This window comes from Pinus tabuliformis, chromosome 8 (genome assembly GCF_031772625.1).
Source record: "Pinus tabuliformis cultivar Carrire ecotype Pingquan chromosome 8, CPIR1, whole genome shotgun sequence".
NCBI classification, from domain to species: domain Eukaryota; kingdom Viridiplantae; phylum Streptophyta; class Pinopsida; order Pinales; family Pinaceae; genus Pinus; species Pinus tabuliformis.
In genome coordinates, this window is record NC_142294.1 from 1,691,680,686 (window position 1) to 1,691,694,087 (window position 13,402).

Sequence of the window (13,402 nt, forward strand, 5' to 3'; positions counted from 1 at the left end):
TTCTGAATGGTTTGGTCTGGTTCTCATAACATTGTTACAAATTAAAGTACTTTCAAGACACAATCAAAACGCAGCATGCACTTTATATCTCAAACATCTTATAAGGGTGCATATAAGAGTAGCTCTTAGATGTGCCACTAAAAAGCTTATCACAAAGGTATGAATACCTAAATAGGAGAAAAGGAAAAAAAAATATAACTATAGCACTTCACCCATAGAAATGTAGAAATATAGGCTGGCATGCAGCAAGGTAACTATAGAAGCACATTAAACATTGTCAACATGAAAGCCAGATTAGGTAAACGATATACTCCCAATTGGATAAGGAAAAAATGAAGGTAAACGATATACTCCCAATTCGATAAAGAAAAAATGAAGGACAGGATGGAATAAACATGCAAAATATTATTAGATCAAGGAACAACTTGGTGTGCGAATGATCCTCTAAGAAACAATGGAGGACAGGATGGAAGAAACATGCAAAATCTTACTAGACCAAGAAGTTCAAGGAACAATTTGATGTGCGAATGATCCTCTCCATAGAATTACAGTATGTACATGTCATGACAAATTCCCTGTCAGTGTCTTTATGTAGAACTAAGATTCTAGTTGACCATGCCTTTCGATGAACACAATTTCCCTTTGGGTATTTCGGATAAAGCAGGAGTGAATGAAGAAACACACAAAATCGTACAGGTTATAAGGGTACACCGAGACGATCAAGGAACAATTTGGTGAGGGAATGCTCCTCTCCTTAGAATTATGGTATGTACATATCACGACAGATTTTCTGTCAGTGATCTTTACAATGACCACACCTTTTCAGAAACATGCTTTTCCTCTAGGTTTTGCTTGACGGCGATTGCAAAGTTGGAGGCCCTGTGTTTGGGCATCTAGGTGGAATGGAGACGAAATTGAACCTGCCTGTCCTTGCTACCAATGTAAAAATGTCGACCGAAAAAAAGGACCAGTCTCTAAATGATGTCCTCTTCGATTGAGACACTTAACCATGTCAACTTGTAAATCAATATAATTGCTCCAAGCTATAAGAAGACAGAGATCAAGATAATAGTTGTTTTAGCAGTTACAATTTGGACAACAGAGTCTAAATATTGAAGTATTTGAATATGTCTAATAAAAAATGCAAATATTGAAGTATTTGAATATGTCTAATAAAAAATTGCATTGTAACCAATACATGTCTTGAAACTTATTAGTCCTCATCTTATACTATAACAGGTACGAAGCACTACCCAAACATACTTTCCAGAAATGGCTGCTGGAATTGAGGGATGGAACCAGATGCTAAACAATCGCATCTCTTATTTATTGCTTGTTGCTAATGCTAACCAAAATTGAACCTGCCTGCCATTGCTACCAATGTAAAAACGTCAATTGAAAAAAAAGGCCCTGTCTCTAAATGATGTCCTCTTTGATTGAGACGCTTAGCCATGTCAACTTGTAAATCAAGATGATTGCTACAAGATCTAACAAGACATTGATCGAGATAATAATTGTTTTACCTATTACAATTTGGACAAAAGAGCCTAAATATTCAAGTATTTGATGATGTCTAATAAGAAAATGCATCGTAAGTAATACATGCCATGAGACTTATTAGTCTTCTTCGTATATTGTAACAGGTAACACATGTCACAAATTATTTCACACGGATTCAAGAATCACGCATTCAAAACCATAAGAAAAAAAAAAAAAAGCATGCCAAAGCAAGCTGCAAACAAATCTTAGCTTGGGACATAAAATTGCCAGAGGTACCGATCACGAAAAGAATTGGCCTGCCTAATTGGTATGCCAGACAAAATTGAAATTTTATAAAATTTCCAGGGCAAAATAAAGGTCATGCAATTAACAACAATAATAGCCAAATAGTACGAACAGTTAAACAGCAATTGCTTACAGGAGAAGTAATCCGGTGGGAAACCAACACTACTCCGAGGGGAGGGATCACTGGTGCGTGACTAGAAAGGCCTTGCCAACAAGGGTTTTATATAAAGACACCCAAGGCATTGACCATGATGGCAGACTTCCCGAGTGGGGATGAGAACTAGGAGTTGTTGGAGAAAACGTGACCGTGCATTGGAACTAACGTACCAGTTGAGGATGATAGAATTTAAAGATGGCACCATAGTTTCACGATCCTTCTCATTCTGCATGCAGTAAATAATGATAAGGGCAAGAATACATGAGCAAATTATCCTTTTAAGAAATGCCATAATAGGATGTAATCAAACCTAAAGATAGCACATGCCACAAATGGTTAGAGTTGAAGGAAGCTGTGGATGCAAGAAAGCCGGTTGAGTAATCTTTAGAAACAATATTAATGGCAGGGCTATACTTCTCCTGGCATTCATTATAGAACTCTGGTTGCATTTCAAATCAAAACCACGTGCAAAACATAACTTATGCAATGGGTAAAAAGACAAATGCGATAATAAAAAGGAAAATCTCGGCATTAAATGTAAATGAGATCACTAAATTGATGCAAACAAAAAAGATCCACTACAAACCGAGAGCAGTGAGCGGTCCAAGAGATTCATACCTACCCATCCTGAACTTCGTTCTTTGTATGGAATTTCCATGTGGCACCAAATTTGCAAGTTCTCGTCTGGATTATATAAAATTACAATATGATAGGTCATACCTACCCATCCTAAACTTCGTTCTTTGTATGGAATTTCCATGTTTCACCAAATTTGCAAGTTCTCGTCTGGATTATATAAAATTACAATATGATAGGATAGGTCAAAAACATAAAAAAATCCAGAAATTATATCTTTCTTTATTGGAATTCTCACATTTCAATAAGAATCCTATGATGTAAAATAATAAAATTGGATTTCATTTTGAATGAAGACAACAGATCAATAGCTGATCAATACCTGTGATTCCTGTTGACTAATTCTTCAAGGACACTTATCTTTAATTCTTGTAGATGTTGCTCCCTGGCATTTCACATTAAGCAAACCAAACATTTCAATTTTTATCCCGAATAATATTATAAATATATACTGAGCTATACTATTTCTGAGATCCCAAAGCTATTGGAATCAAAGTTCCCTAAGCCACACCCATTGAAGACTAGAAACGAAAAAACACGGGATTGCAAATCATTTGTCTAGTGCAATATATAGTAGACAAATTTGACGGTGTTCACTTCCAGCAAAGACTATATTCACCAACTAGTGGCAGAAGCAAATTTCTGTATATTCTAATCATATTTCCTGTAAGAAGCAAAGCTTAGACTAGTATTGCACATTGGCCATGCAGAGGAAGTTAAACTAATTGATTTTAACAGCCTGTGAGCTGTGAATCCAATATTCTGTATATTCTAATCATATGTCCTGTAAGAAGCAAAACTTGGAGCTAGTATTGCACATTAGCCATGCAGAGGAAGTTAAACTAGTTGAACTTAACAGCCTGTGAGAAGTGAATCTACAGTAAGGTTTTGATCATTGTGTACTGCCATTCGAGTTTCATATATGCATGCAACTAATTAGGACAGTTAAATCATGACATAGCCACAGAGTAAAGTCTGCATAGAGTAAGATTGATCAGACCTTTTTGGATAATGTCCGATCTCTGCCATCATACTGTGAATAATGTCCTATCTCTGCTTCCATACTCTCATGCTGTTCTTGTAGACTGTTTTGCCACGTAGCCTCTAAAGTACATAGTGTTCATACAGTCAAACTACCTTCAATGCAATAATACCAAATACAGTCAAACTACCTTCAATGCAATAATACCAAACCTAGTGACGCAAATCCCCATGTTGCCAGGTCACATTTATTACAGTGAATCTTAATAAATTACATGACCTCACGGAAAGTGATAATTAATGTCAAACTCTCAGACAAAATTAATTACTGAATGCGTTTGACAGCCGATTGATCAACCATCTATTTTAGTTTTTACCTAAAACTAACCATGAACAATTCAGCAATAGTAACTCACCAACTGGTAGAGCAAGCCATGAGTAGACCAAACCCAGTTCATCACTTTTCATGCATAGAACTGACTTGATAGTATTTCATATGGCTGCCGGCAAGTCTTGTACTAATAGGTGCTATTACAGTAAGTCCATCTGTTTTGCCTACATTAGAAGTTGCGACTATTGGAAGTGATTTGCTAAATACTAACTCCGATAAAACGCTTCCTCAGGACCACTTCAGACAGACAATTCAGACAATATAAACTGAAGAAAAGTCTAACACTTTGTATAATATTTTTGAAATCCTTATCAAGTCTTGTACTAATAGGTGCTATTACAGTAAGTCCATCTGTTTTGCCTACATTAGAAGTTGCGATTATTGGAAGTGATTTGCTAAATACTAACTCCGATAAAACGCTTCCTCAGGACCACTTCAGACAGACAATTCAGACAATATAAACTGAAGAAAAGTCTAACACTTTGTATAATATTTTTGAAATCCTTATCAATCTATTAACAGCCTTTGAAACAATGTCATGAGTAAGAAAATATCAGATCAATTTGTAACTCACCACTCCTATGGTTTGTAACGTCCTCTCCTAAATATTAAACACCTGATGCACTCTTATTGAAATTCCACGTGTACCACTTGATCAACTCAGCCACCATACCTGTTTCAGATAGTTACCAAAGTCATCCCTGTACTTCATCAACTGCAATTTACTCCCTTTTACTAAATCTTGCGAGGTGCATTTCAGCAATATCGTTACAGAAGCTTTTATTTACAACTTAATGTCACAACAAAAGTATCAAACTTTTTTCACGATCTCATCCAATATTCTATTGGCGTTTTGGGGTGTGCCTTGCTTACATAGTGCGTCCATGATGGTGGCATCTGTAATCATATCAGGCCCATGACCTCTGTTTTTCATCTGTTCGAATAATTTTATTGCCTCCTTCAGGTTACCCACTCTGCAGAGTCCATTCATCAATGTGGTGTATGTGATAATATCAGGGCTCTGACCCTGGCATTGCATCTCATAGAAGATCTGGTGAGCTTCATCTATCCTATTATGCTTGCAAAGACCGTGTATTAATGTATTATAACTAACTAGATCAGGCCTGCAACCTTTCTCTGGCATCTCTCGAAGAAGCTCCCCTGCCTTCTCCGGATTATCTGCTCTGCAAAATCCATTTATAAGTGTATTGTATGTTATTTGATCAGGTGGAATGCCTATTTTCACCATAACATCTAATAACCCGAGAGCTTCCTGAAGCTTGCCTTCTTTGCCAAGACCATCAATAACAGTGCTGTATGTGATAACATCTGGATTACACCCTTTGTTTAGCATCTCATGAAGCACTCTGGTGGCCTCCTGCCATTGCCTTTCCTTACATAAACCATTGATAAGTGCATTGTATGTGACAATATTGGAGCATATGTTCCTCCCTGACATTTCAGAGAAGAGATTCCTTGCCTTGTCCAACTTGCCTTCTTTACATAAACCATCAATAAGCGCATTGTACGTGACCACATTAGGGGATATGTTTTTGTCAGGCATTTCAGAGAAGAACTTCATCGCCTCGTCCAACTTGCCTTCCTTACATAAACCATGAAGAAGTGCATTGTATGTGACCACATTAGGTGATATGTTTTTCTCAGACATATGAGAGAAGAGTTTCTTGGCCTTGTCCAACTTGCCTTCCTTACATAAACCATCAATAAGCGCACTGTATGTGACCACATTAGGGGATATGTTTTTGTCAGGCATTTCAGAGAAGAACTTCATCGCCTCGTCCAACTTGCCTTCCTTACATAAACCATCAATAAACACACTGTACGTGACCACATTAGGGGATATGTTTTTGTCAGGCATTTCAGAGAACAACTTCATCGCCTCGTCCAACTTGCCTTCCTTACATAAACCATCAATAAGCACACTGCATGTGACAACATCATGGGATATGTTTTTCTCAGACATTTCAGAGTAGAGCTTCCTCGCCTCAGCCAACTTGCCCTCCTTACATAAACCATCAATAAGCACACTGTATGTTACAACATCAGGGCATATGTTTCTCTCAGACATTTCATAGAAGAGCTCCCACGCCTCATCCAACTTGCCTTCTTTACATAAACCATTAATAAGTATACTGTATGTAATAACATTGGGATTACAACCCTCTTTTATCATCAGATACAATAGTTTCTTGACTTCTTGGAACTTACTTTCTTTGCATAGCCGATCCATGAGCGCGCTAAATGTGATTATGTCAGGCTCATGGCCCTTTTGCAACATAACAGCTAACAACCCGAACGCCTCGTAGGATTTCCCGGCCTTGCAGAACCCATTTATTAGGGTATTATAAGTAACAAGACTAGGAGCTTGTTGTTTGCTCCTCATTTGGTTGAAAACCTTGATAGCGTCCTCGACTCTGAATTTCCTGCAAAACCCTTTGATGAGGGTATTGAAGGTTACGACATTTGGAACATACCCATGTGCTTCCATTCCTTCAAACACTTTGAACGCATAATCCATTCTACCTGTTTCACAGTGACAATTGATGATAATGTTCAAAGTTATGAGATCTGGGATAATGTCGGCTTCAATCATAAGCCTATAAACAGACAATGCAGATTCATGTTGATTCCGTCGAAGCAGGCTACTTAACAAGAGATTGCAGGTGATTAGAGAGGGGATGGATGTAGATTTAGGTGAAAGCAGGTGCTTGAAGGTGTCCAGTGCCTCTTGAAGTCTGTTGGTGCGACAGAGTGTCTTAATGCGCGTGTCTGCAGAGGCGCTCAAAGTGCGGAAGGAAAGTCGATGAATGGAGATGTTGTTGTTGCAGAGGGAGAGCATTGCGTTCCTCGTGCTAGTGGCCCCCATGTTGAGCAAGCAGAGAACCCAAAAACCTGAGAGAATAGAGATGTGTTTGTGTGACAGCAGCTACTTCTGTGAGTTGAGAGTGCAATGCGAGAGTAAATTGAGAAATGAAATAATTTTATCTCCGTGAAACCCTAATCTATGTGAGTCGAGAGCAAGGGACATCCCTGTGTGTAAAGAAAATTGAAATTTTCTGTATCGAGGAATATGTTCCCATTTGAAAAAGTTAAAGTTAGTAAAAACAAATGGGTAAAACAAAAATTACATTGGAAAAAGAAATTGTAAATTAAAATTAAGTCGACTGTGGACTCTGGAGAAGTCAGCCGCTGCACGATGAGCGGGAATGTACGGTGGAACACCCAAAAACAAATAGGCAACAAAATGTTATGTGAAACCAATGTTACTAGATAATCAAAATGAAGTGTTTTGGATTGTGTAGGTAATTTATATTTTTCAATGTAGTTATGGAGGTAAGTTTTATAACTTAGTAGTTTAGTTTAGAGATGATGTATAGTAATTCAGTTTAGAGATGATGTATAGGTGTAATGTAAGAAAGTTTGTCAATATTTTTACACGTGAGTTTAAGATATTAAAATTAATATCAATATATTTAATTTATATTAATATGTAAAAATTGATTGATGAACATTTACATGTTACATGTAAAACATATTGTAGTGTTTATAAAAAAATAGAAATAATAAAATTCAATGTGTTACATTGTAATTTTGTTTTTATTAATAAAATTAAGGATAACTTTTTTAATTAAAAAATCATATCATAATATAATTATTACATTAAAATATATAAAATTTTAAGTAGCACCAATAAGTTAAGATCCATTTTACCTTATAAAATAGAATAGTGATTTTGTAACCATATTTAAATTTAATAAATAAGTATATCCATAGTCACCCCCAATTTACCATGGATTTTATAAACCATACCATAATATGGGCCAATACCAACAACATGCCCAAAACCACCTCTCATTTCACAATCAAAATATTTTTTTAATTTAATTTATTACATTTTTGGGCGAGGGACAATTTCCATCTCTATATGGAAGGTATGTTGTAATGTCATCTTATATTATGTTATCTAGACATCTTAACGTAGTCAATATATATATATATATATATATATATCCATTTTTAAGGTCACGACCAAGCCAAACACCAAATTTGTGTATGAGACCCCCTTGTTTGTGGGACAAGGGACCCACCTCCATGCAACGATTTGACTGTTAATGTCTACAAAGGCATACATACTCTACCTCCCTCTGGTTTTGAACCTGTGACCTCTTAGGAGGAAACACATGCTCTTAACCATTAGGCCCACTCAAGCTGTAAATTAAAACATTTTGACTTAGTGAGATTACATAAAAATAGAAATTAAACTAAAAAAATAAAATTAATAATTAAACCAACCTAGATCTATCTTAACTCTGAACCTATCAAGCTCTGAGACAGATCAAATCTCTCGAGGTGCAAACCTTTCTTCACTCAGAAAAGATGTTTGCACCTCAAGAGCGCTTGATATATCTGGAGTTGGATCTAAGCTGGTTAAAAATCAAATATAAAAAATTAGATAAGTGAGTATATTGGGTTAAGATTGTTATTTCATGTAAAGTTGTTGTTTATATGTATTGCAAATTGTACATGATATGAAGTTTCAATTTTTTAAAAGAAATTGAAATACACTTACATACATGATCAATCTATATATATCTTTTAAAATAAATGAGTAGGATTTTTTTAAGAGTTAATTATAGTTGTGTTGATATATAACATTATAATGTTGGGACATATTTTGGTACTAATCACATTCAGTCACTTACCATTAGTGTAATTATTTATTAATTTATTTTTATTTATTTATTTAGTTAATCATAACTTGAAATAAAATAAATAACTTAACTGCTTCTTAGTCAAAATTTGTTAGGGAGAGTCAATATATATTTATTTGTAATCATATAGGGTATTATTTTATTTTGATAAATATATTGTAATCCATATTACATTATAATGATGAACCACTTACATTAAGATGATGAACCACAACATTCACTGGTTCGAGCAAAAATTTCTCCTCATCTTTATTGAATATTTTATATTGTGGGTCAAAGCTAGCCATTATCAAGTCTTTCCGACGCTATCACTATTTATTTGTGGCAAAAAATTATCCTCATCCTTATTGAATATTTTATATTGTGGATCAAAGCTAGCCATTATCAGTGCTTCCATCGCTATCACTATTTATTCCATTGCCTAGATTTGACTCTCCATCTTTCTATCACTATCACTATTTATTCTGCGGCAAATTTTTTATCCTCATCCTTATTGAATATTTTATATTGTGGATCAAAGCTAGCCATTATCAACGTTTTCCATCGCTATCACTATTTATTCCGTTGCCTAGATCTGACTCTGCATCTAGTCGTGATGATGATTTCTCCTCATCCTTATTGAATATTTTATATTGTGGGTCAAAGCTAGCCATTATTAGCTCTTTCCATCGCTATCACTATTTATTCTGTTGCCTAAATCTGACTCTGCATCTTGTCCTGATGATGAGTCACACCGCTCTTTCCATCGCTATCACTATTTACTCTGTTGCCTAAATCTGACTCTACATCTTGTCCTGATGATGAGTCACACCGGTTCCTTCGAAAGGCCTTGACAAAATACTCTGGATGTGAGGGCCTTGACAAAATACTCTAAATGTGATTAGTACCGAAAAATGTCCCAACATTATAATTATGTGAGGGCCTTGACAAAATAATTTGAATGTGATTAGTACCGAAAAATGTCCCAACATTATAATTATGGATCACAGAAACCTAAATTCGAAAACTATAACATTATGATAATGAAAAAAAATATATTAAAAAAACCCACTATTCTTTATTAATAGACTTTTGATTTTATCCATGATTTTCATTGTTTGAAATCAACAAACAAGTTCCATATAGAATAACACGCATCAATCCATACATATTAAATTTAAATTTAATGTTTCTTAATAAACTTAAAATAATAATAAACCAATATTATTAAAAGCTTAAAGTAATAAAACCTAAAACGTAAGTAAATTTAGCTAAGAAAATTACTAACATCATTTAATATTGTATTAATGTTGTTTTTAATAATATTAATTTTAATATTAATTTGAATGTTGTTATTATTACTAGTTATATTATTAATGATATTATTTAATAATGATATTATTTATTATAACCTTAACATTATTATGAATCTTAAATTTATAAAAAAACTAATATTATAAAATGTAAATTTATAAAACTAGTTATATTGTTTTTCAAGTCACACTATACCAAATTTTAACACCACGTTTCATAAAGAATTTTTTAATAAATTACAAGGATAACCATGTTCCACAAATGATTTTTTAATAAATTAAATGGACAAAGAGACTTACTATTGACAAAACTTTTCATATTGTCCATTGCTTCACGTATTAGACGAAGAATATTTGTTTGGCTTGCAATCTCAACCATTCATATTATTGACAATATAAAATCCATAAGCAAAATTCCAATATAGACCACGGCGTAATAGCCTAGGAATTTACCCATAGTTGTAGATCATAAAACTTCGATGTGTGCTTAAATATTTGCATATTACCACATTTTATGGCCATGTTCCAAAAATTTTGTTTCAAAACATAACAAAAAATTAGCAAATGGATACTTCAAGTTCACATGACATTGTCTAATTCATGCATATATACCTAGAGCCCCTCATCTTGTCCTTGAAAAAAATAGTGTAGAATATACTCCTCGAATGTTGTTGTAGACCTTTTTTGGATAGTTCATCAACAACAGTGCTATGCTCACGATATAGGTGGAAGAAAGTCAAATCTAGAAATTCAACCTGAATCTCTTTGATACTATGCAACTAGTTTATGGGCTTGTGGTGTTCAAAAGTTGTGTGACCTTGCACCCAATCTATGGCCACCTTTGAATCTCTGAATACCACCAACTTGTTGATGGAGAGCCTTTTTGCGCAAGATAGTACTCCCCAAAGGGTAATGACCTTTTGCACAAATGTTAATGCTTGACCATAATTCCACATAAAATGAAATAAAGTTTTGGATTGATAACAATATATACCTCGCACCCACATTTCACTCTGTTGGTCACCCCATCAAAAAAGTCGACAAGGAATTTGTCCCATATGTTAATGAGATGAATACTTCTCTTGTGCTTCTGATCAGCCATTGGGCCACACTCATTGAAGTATGCAACAATGGAATAACAACACTACTAAATATCTCAACTTGATCCCTCGAAAATATAGGCATTCTTGTAGCACCAAATTCCCCGAAAAGTGAATAAAGTGAACACCACTCTGTAACACCCTCCTCCCACATCTACCCAAGTAATTGGCCAACCAAGGTAAACATGTGATGAAAAGTTACTATGATATGATTTGACCTCCTAATTCACCTTAAGGAAGTGGAAGCAATGGAAAAACACCATACAGACCTTCCACATCAACAACAAGACCCTCAAGAACCATCCCAAACTCTCACGTAACCAACCCCTGAGTCCCACTATGTTTCTTAACCAATTAACCCCTCGACTCTCCCATGATATGGGCATGCCAATGTCCAAAGGGCTCTGGACGCTCACATAACATGGCATGCCAGTGTCCAGGGACTATTTTTCGTAATGTTGTGTCATCGTCCCCAGGATTTGACCCACTTTTTCAGTTCCAGAGCCCAGGTCACTGCCTATAACTCAATGACACTTCTAGAATATGTGATTTACATGATAACAAGTCTTACAAATCAAAAACTAACTCCAGGAGTAGGCCTGACCATCCCTAACTGGGACTGACATTCTATCAAACACTTGGCATCAATGAAATCTACAAGAAACGAATACAAGACACAGCATAAAGGACTGATAAATCATATGATACTTGACAAGAAGGATCACCACCCTCTTCCCTTAATTGTTTTGACATCAATTACGTATTGCATCCATTATCCTTTCAGTTACAAGTAAATACGTGAAATAACCATCGGAATAACCAATCATATAGCCATGCTTGTAACCAGCGTTAAACCATGAAAATTACAGTGAGACAATAGCCAGTAAATCCACATATGAATAAGTACAAAAGCAAGAGAACTTAGCTTTTATTAAATATTACCAAATCCGACCAAGTTCAGGACTTCCATGTAACACCTGATCGTAGACATGGTTGAACCAAATATTTCTTTCAGGTTAGTCACCCTCGTGCCATATTCCAAGCATGAATGTGGGATCTCATAGATAAACCAATCCAAAAACAACTTAGGGAATCCAAAAATTAAACCACCTCCACCCTCACCAAACCACGATCTCACCAAAACCAGCACTGAGATCACAAAACCAAATTGAGCTAGGAATGAGACTAAACTCCATCACTATCCTTGAGAAATTTTCTGTCTCATTGTCTCTTAAGCTTTACCGCAATCCACACCGGATAACCACAAGAAATTCCTACTCCAATAAGTACATTTGCAAACATCTTATAGAAAATTAGAAAAATAGTGTTTACAAAGGAACCTTGAGAAAGTTATTAGCTATCAAGTTCACTTTATATAACCCTTGAGAAAGATGTTTTCTATTAAGTTCATTTTCTAGTAATTAATAGTTGATGCTAATAGTCCTCATTCAATATGGTTGCACTTGTTTTTTTAAGCTTCTACATTCTTGTTGAGATAGTTGCTTCATCATAAATTCCATTTTAATTTTAGATGTAGGTGCACGCTTTCATATATAATATTTATCAACAAAAAATTGACCCAAGTTTTTAAAGCCTACCTTGATAGTATATTTTACCAAAAAACACAAGTTCTATGTTCACCAATCTTATTGTCATGAAATATATAGAATATGAAAAGATTGCATTGTGCACAAACTCGTTTGCGAAAGAAATGTTGTCACAAAGTTATTTAGTGCATTAATATAGGGCATTGATGACAAAAGGTAGATCAATGTATAAGATAGAGGAAGATAGCATTATGCACAAACTCATTTTCCCAAAAAACATTGTCCGGAAGTTTTATTGAATATTATTAATCCAACATTGATAATAATTGGCTGTTGCATGAAAGATTTCACCAAGACAAAATCCAAAATTTGAAAATATTAAATCCTAATTCCGAGGAAATTTTCTTATTTGTAAGCATCCAAATAAAAAAAATAGTGTACATTTAAAATGGATATCTCACGTTTACATGTCAAATATCTCCTCTCAAGCTTGCACTGGAGAGAAGAGAATCTAGCAAGTTGTCTTTAAAATAAAAATTGGTTGTATTCGTCACAATCCAATTCAATGCTTCACACCAACCATTGTCAAAAATATTGAACCTGGTGCTTCACATAATGGAAGACATGTCATTCGAAGCCATAACCAACTAGTCGTCAACTTCCCAAATCTAGGTCAGTTGGTCAACAACATGAAACAATGAAGATTACCTCGACCCAATAGCAAATATGAAGATTTAATGCTTCCAATTAGTTTGCCTACGTTGCCAACTAGGTTGCATT

General features: G+C 34.9%; 1 protein-coding gene across 1 annotated transcript in view; it reads right to left on the reverse strand.

Annotated features, from left to right (window-relative positions):
- Positions 1-469: 469 nt before the first annotated feature.
- The window catches only part of LOC149242765 (uncharacterized), a 147,439-nt gene continuing 134,506 nt past the window's right edge, over positions 470-13,402 (reverse strand). Inside the window, exons 2-5 of the mRNA XM_089371004.1 lie at positions 4,824-6,897; positions 4,525-4,623; positions 3,579-3,715; positions 470-2,963 (exon numbers count right to left, since the gene is read on the reverse strand). Of these exons, the coding sequence (XP_089227130.1) occupies positions 4,559-4,623; positions 4,824-6,897 (2,139 nt within the window). The 3' untranslated portion in view covers positions 470-2,963; positions 3,579-3,715; positions 4,525-4,558. The remainder of the gene's footprint in view (positions 2,964-3,578; positions 3,716-4,524; positions 4,624-4,823; positions 6,898-13,402) is intronic.